The 6714-nt window shown below is 53.4% G+C and overlaps 1 protein-coding gene across 1 annotated transcript in view; it reads right to left on the bottom strand.

The window, feature by feature from the left end:
• Nucleotides 1–1707: 1707 nt before the first annotated feature.
• Nucleotides 1708–6714, bottom strand: part of VOLCADRAFT_95959 (uncharacterized protein) — a gene marked incomplete at both ends in the record, with an annotated part of 18115 nt that continues 13108 nt past the window's right edge. Inside the window, 4 exons of the mRNA XM_002955009.1 lie at nt 1708–1797; nt 4518–4544; nt 4703–4715; nt 6402–6511. Of these exons, the coding sequence (XP_002955055.1) occupies nt 1708–1797; nt 4518–4544; nt 4703–4715; nt 6402–6511 (240 nt within the window). The remainder of the gene's footprint in view (nt 1798–4517; nt 4545–4702; nt 4716–6401; nt 6512–6714) is intronic.

The following is a 6714-nucleotide window of genomic DNA, read 5'->3' as shown; positions in this document are numbered from 1 at the left end:
GTCCGAGCTTACCTCGTTCCCTGTTTTCCCTACCCACATGTACAGGTATCTCGAGAGCTCGCCGAGGTCAGCAACTTGGACATACATCAACGCACATATGCAACAGCTCTGGGTAGTAATTAAGGGAGCTCCTGCAAGCATCCGGAACCGTATATCTCTGGCTTCCGTAGCACTCCGTAGTGCATCTGTAGCGCCTTGCCTACGCACACTCTGGTACGTTCAACGCACAGAAGCACGCGCGCTGCCTGGCGCCATCGCCTGGATTACAGAGAAACGAAACGCAAGCAAAAAATATGTAATTCAACGGAAGGGGGTCCCCGAGCATCGTGGCCCTACAGACTGCAGTGAGAAAGCCCAGCAACTGAAATTACGTTGCGGCTTCGGCACGTACTGGCAAGCACATCGGCATCCTGAATCATGATTCTGAATCACCGACGTGCTGGCTGGCTGGTGATCTCTGAACCGCAAGAAAGGCAGCCTACGGACCATTTTGCGTTGCGCGTGCAGTGGTGAATGCAACTGCGAGTGCTGAGATACCCGCAGGGTGCTTCCCGTGATATCTCGGACTTCTCTTGACTGAGAAGAAAATGCCGTATCGTGCGGAAGCCAGGTGAAGCGAGGGATGAATGCTATGTACCTGATTTGTGCGGTGCGGGGCCAATCGCATCTCATAGGACGTGGTGCTGCTGTAGGTGTGTGCTCTCTGCCGATGCTTTTACGTGTGCCCCACACGCCAGGCGACACGCACGCCCCGTGTGCAGGCCTCAGGGATCACGCACGCGTTCACCTTGTCCAGCATGAATGCTTCTATGAGCTGCTCGTATAGCAAACCGGTCGTGAAACTTTGGTCACGAAATCTCTGCGAACCGGTCGCGAAATCCTCTATATTCATCAGGGCCATTTGTCCCTCAATTATGGTGCTGCCGCAGACACGAGGCTAACTTGGCCAGGGAAGCACTCTCCAATCCCCACAGCACGGATTGATGCGGGTATGGATGTGTGTAAGTGCCTGCGTTTTGTAAGTAAATGCCGTACATCATATACGTAATGTGTTTTTATTTTTCTGGGGCGCAGGAAGCCGCACACCATGTGTGTTTGGGTGTGTGTTTGTGTTTGTGTTTGTGTTTGTGTTTGTGTTTGTGTTTGTGTTTGTGTTTGTGTTTGTGTTTGCGTTTGTGTTTGCGTTTGTGTTTGCGTTTGTGTTTGCGTTTGTGTGTTTGTGTGTGTGTTTGTGTGTGTGTGTGTGTGTGTGTGTGTGTGTGTGTTTGTGTGTGTGTTTGTGTGTGTGTTTGTGTGTGTGTTTGTGTGTGTGTTTGTGTGTGTGTTTGTGTGTGTGTTTGTGTGTGTGTTTGTGTGTGTGTTTGTGTGTGTGTTTGTGTGTGTGTTTGTGTGTGTGTGTTTGTGTGTGTGTGTTTGTGTGTGTGTGTATGTAAGAAATTGTTTGTATGTTACATATTTTTCGGGCCTGACCCTGATGTATGTGTTGCCATGTTGCAGCGCTAAGCCTCGTTGCGTTGACGCTTCCGCCCTGCAGTCTTGCAAATAGCGAATCAGGTAAACAGGTAATTTCGTCCACAGGTAACCTCGTCCACATGAAATGTAGCCTTGTACCTTGCTTGGATGAACGGATTTGTTTATGCTCGTACATATATGGCAGTAGAACCTGGATGGCATGTACGGCATGCATGGTTCCTGCGATATCCGTGCTCATTGCTGTGTTCCATGCGTCCGCGCCAGCTCCTTGCCTCGTAGCGGCAGCTTTAATGCAACCCGCACGGTTTCGAGTACGTTGATTGCCTCGTGGTAGGACAGGGGCATGCCTCAAGTCCATGTTGGTTTGTATGCGTGATCCATCGATGTGCGTTCCGTACCCTAGCCAGGTGACTTGTAGCTGCAGTTCGTGAAGCAGCATGCCTTATTGTTAGCGCGTAATAGCGGCGAGAGCCGACAGGTTACAGGACGGAATCGCTCCGTCAAGGACTGGGTTCTGTTCTGAGTAAGGAGCGTCAGAAGCGTAGGCTCCTGGTATCTCTCTCACCGGTGTATTGTTGGTTTGATTGATTGATGTCTAATCCCAGGCTTCCTCCCGAGTATAAATACTCGTTGCTTAGGAGGCCGTAACAACTTCTATTGTACGACGTCTCTTCAGATCTACATTGGTTGCTCGAACCGATGAGTCTGTAGGTATCTCAAGTGCGTGTCATTCCTTGGTAAGGAAGCACGTCTGAACTCTAAGATATCCGTAGACTGTTCGTAGCTCAGTCTTATCAAGTCGTGCCTTAATCACGCAGCGATTAAGTTCTGTAACGCTCTAACGCGCTACAACACTTATAAGCAAACGCAACCGAGTTGCTTTCAGATCAGTTGGTGGGGTGGGGGGGTGTCGTAGCGCTAAGAAATTAACGCATTAACGCATAGGTGCATTACTTCGCGTGCCTGCAGGCTAAACAGCCGCATTGCGCCATTCAGGCGAAAAGCCGACTGCATTACCCAGACAGGCTTCGGGGAGCTCTGCAAGTGACTTAGGAGGTGTTGGACAACTTGCCTGAAACTGAGTTTCTGACGACTGGAGGCGTGGCGCGTGCAAAATCCCAAACGTCACAGGCGCCGACAATGAGGAATGACATGTCTTAGGCAATTCCATGCAACAAGGCGTGGGAGGGACGCCATTTCCTCCGTTACAACAAAGAGTTGCTTAACTGCATACCATTGTCAACTGTGCGCACGTCGTATCGATCGCACATGAGGCATGTACGGCAGGGCGCCATACGGACGAACACGCAAACAGCACGTCCGGCATCCAATTAAATTTCCAAGTATTGATCCTTTGCGGGGTGCGAGAAACCAAAAAAACAGATCCGATGCATTGTTGAAACGACCTACGTGAGCTCACAACAGCGACCGCGTTGTATGACGCGAGAAAGCAAAGCATGCTGCACAACAGCGAAGCACGCTCTCCGCCTACGCGATGACCAAACCCTATCAGCTATCACGCGTGCCAGCTCCATGCGTGCACAGGAGCCCCAGGCGCCGCCCTACAGTACTACAGCTGCACGGATAGAAGCCAGTAACCGCAGTTATGCTGCCCAGTACTTTTAATGAAATGTGTACTACAATCCCTGCTCTGTACAGCTTGCTAAACGCGTCATAACCTCGCCAGCAGCATCCTGCTTCTGTCCTTCACACTAGACCTCTGCCCGTAACTTGATACATTAAGTGAAAGCATGGCGCAGGCTATGAGCGTTACTCGGGAGTATGCACGTACGCTTGGCGCGGCAGCAAACCGCCTCCATGCCGTACTTTGTGGGGCCCGTGATGATGTGTCATCTTGGCAACCACCATCACGTCACGTCAACAACCTTCACGTCCGAAGGAAAACGTCAAGCCATAGGGAACACCTCCACATATGGCAAAGCGCCTAACAATTAATCAAGTAAGCAACTCCACCTGCTTTTCAGTAGGCGGTGGGAAGCGCCGACTGCTGCCTGGCGGCTGCACCGCTCAAGTCCGTGCCCGCCGGATCATGGACACTGAACCGCTGAAGGTCGGCGGCAATCCTAGCTTTACCCCCTGCCCCTACGTGGTCAACTAAGTGAATGAGTGAGTAAGCAACCCTCTTGCTCGTCCAAACTATTATCAGTATTGTCAAAATGGAAGGCATAGACTTCCTGAGACGTGCTGAGTCCCACCTTCCGTCCCACCCTGCCGCCGGCCCACCGCCAGCCACAGAGACGCAAAAAACAACATTCCTGTGTGATCGCAGCGACCATATACGACTTACAACCACCGTAACCTGTATATCAAAGTACATTCGTCGACGATCGGCACCCACAACAGCAACAACCACATCATCACGGGCTCTGCGAGATTACATATTGTGGTTACCCAGCCACCCTGTCAGCCTGCTTAGCTAAGAAATTCATTATTTAGTACTATGTTTCCTCCCACGCCATAAGCAAAAAATGAATGGATGCGATTCGCTGGTTAAGGACTCTGCCTCCAAAAGTAATTCGAAAGCAAGGCGTCTGCTTGGTCAGCGACATACTTTAGGCGGCTAAAGTCCAGTTAGGAAGTTGGCCGGCTAAGAAATACAGCTGAGAGAAAATACAGCGGCAGCCTCTACAACACTGCACGGCACCACCCAACGTCAGCCGGCCAGAGGGCACATACCCGGGGCGATCGCCGCTAACCAGGATTCCCTGCTTGCCACCAAGCACCTCCCTCCATCGCTCATTACATAGATAGTTCTTCTTGCAGATCGGCGCGCAGACGGAGGCAAAGCTCCGGCCGGAATATTCTCCGAGCCACGCCAAACCGCGTCCAAAGAATCTACATACATACATACATACATACATACGTACATACATACATACATACATACATACATACATACATACATACATACATACATACATACATACATACATACATACATACATACATACATACATACATACATACATACATACATACATACATACATACATACATACATACATACATACACACTCACTCACGGACTCAATACCCTGCACGTTCACCACCTACCCAAAACAGACATGCATGGCATGCCGCTGCGAGGTCACTGCCACCACCGAGCAAACCTCCGCAGCCACCCCTCACGAGTGCTCGATTGCATGTGCTCATCTGCTTTTTGATAGGCCCACGTCCCCCGCGTCCCCCGGGGCGCATCACAGCGCACCGTTCGGAGGGCTCTGCATGCAGACACGTGCGCCCGGAAAGCATCTGCATTGCGAGACCGTTCCTGCAGCCAATGACACCGCCTCCGCCTCCAGGCAGCAGCCCCAGCGGGCCCCCACCATTGCAGCAGCACTACAGCAGCAGCAAGGCCAGCGGCCGCCACTGCCGTACAGAAAGCGGTGCCTATGAAAATTCGCAGGATAACGGGTCCGGCGGCGGCGGCGGCCTCAGGCCTGATGGACTGATGAACTGCCTGAAGCAAGAAAACTGCCTACAAGCTACCAGTTACCAGCAAAGGGCGAATATAAAAAGACCTCATGCCTCGTAGCGCGCGTGATTTCGTGTGTGTGTTCGCATGCGTGCATGTGTGTGTATGTATGTATGTATGTGTGCTTTCATGCGAAAGCCTGGATTATTGGTTTCGCACACGTATGTACGTCCAGCAGGCTGTCGTACACCGTTCATCGTTGGGCGTGTGTGGATGCAGCCAGGCGCTGCACACACACCCAACTGAAAAGATAATGACCCCACGATGCCAATGATCCTGCTGCCATGTCGCAGGCTCCGAAACCGCCGCGCTGAAAACTGTGTGAAAAAGCTTATTTCAGCGACTTCCTTAATCTTCCTGCATCTTCCAACTCTCCTCTAGCGTCTGCTAGGTTAGGAACTAAATAATACCCCTCGCCGACAATTCAACCACGCGACGCGACAAGGACGTATTTGTCGCCCTTGCATTATCGCACCCTCAAAACACTGCATCCATTGGCAGCATATGCCTGAGCTGAGCTGAGCTGAGCAGCTCAGCAGCACCAGCACCATCCCCTGCGTGGTGCGGCTCACATCCCCCCCTTCCCCGCGCACGTGGACTTGTCGTGCTGTGCACCTACCGACCCTGCCCGTAGAGCTCTTCCCCCTCTCGACTCCTCACAGCTGATCCCTCTCCCCCCCTTGCACCTGTAGCCCAGCCCTTAATGCCCATCTACATCAGATGACCCGTCCTCATGACCACCCAGCCAACGCCACTCCCCCCAATCCTCTCGCTCTCTCGAGTTTAGCCTCCCAGCACCACTGACTGCTGGCCCATCACACAGGCCCACCTCACATCGATTTGCCCTGGCTCGCCCCAGGCTATCACCCGCCTGGCCGAAGTCCCTAATCGCCCACCAGTAATCACCGTACGCACGGTCCAGGACTTCCTTCGCAGTCCAGGTGCTTTCCCTGGCGCGTCCGTACACCTCCGTATCCATCTCCGGCTCGGTGGCACATGCCTGCCGGCACGGCCCCATAAGGCCCAACCTTCTTCCCAGCCTCGGACGGGTCTCAGAATCCGCATACCTGCTTCCACGACCCGTTTCAGAACCCCGTGGGCATTCAGGTCCATGGGGAAGGATAGGGGTCCGCAACAGCGGAAGGTCGAGCTCCGGAACCAAACCCTCTCGACCCCAGGTGCGGTGTGCATTCATGCGACGAACCCAATTTGGCCGCGCCAGCTGCAAGCCCACGATTTGTAGACGGAATGCCAGCTGCAAGCCCAAGCCCTTTGCCAACTTGACACATAGGGGCAAGCCCGATGTAGTATGCATATATCGTTACTGCTGCTGCTGCTGCTGTTGTTATTGTTATTGTTGTTGTTATCATGGATATCGCTTCCTTGACAGCCACAGCCACCTCCGCAGCACAGCGTGGCTATGCCGCCCTACCTGCCCAACCCAATTGCTCCGATGTCCCCCCAATCGTCCCAAGCTAGGCGCGGTCGCCTGGGGGGTCTGGGAGGTGGCCTGGGTTGCCGGGGGGCCGAGGGGGACCTGGGCTGCCGGGGGGGTTTGGGCTTCGGAGGCGGGTAAGGGGGTGGTGATGGCGGTGATGGTGGGGATGGTGGCGGTGATGGTGATTGCGGTGGTGGTGGTGGTGATCGCGGCGGTGGTGGAGGCGGCGGTGACCGTGGCGGTGGTGGAGGTGGTGGTCTTTGTCTTGGTGGTGGTAATGATAATATCGCTTGCTTCAGCGGTGGTG

The sequence above is a fragment of the Volvox carteri genome (assembly GCF_000143455.1).
Source record: "Volvox carteri f. nagariensis unplaced genomic scaffold VOLCAscaffold_48, whole genome shotgun sequence".
NCBI classification, from domain to species: domain Eukaryota; kingdom Viridiplantae; phylum Chlorophyta; class Chlorophyceae; order Chlamydomonadales; family Volvocaceae; genus Volvox; species Volvox carteri.
The sequence above is the reverse complement of the archived record's forward strand: the minus strand, read 5'-3'. Positions and strand labels throughout refer to the sequence as shown.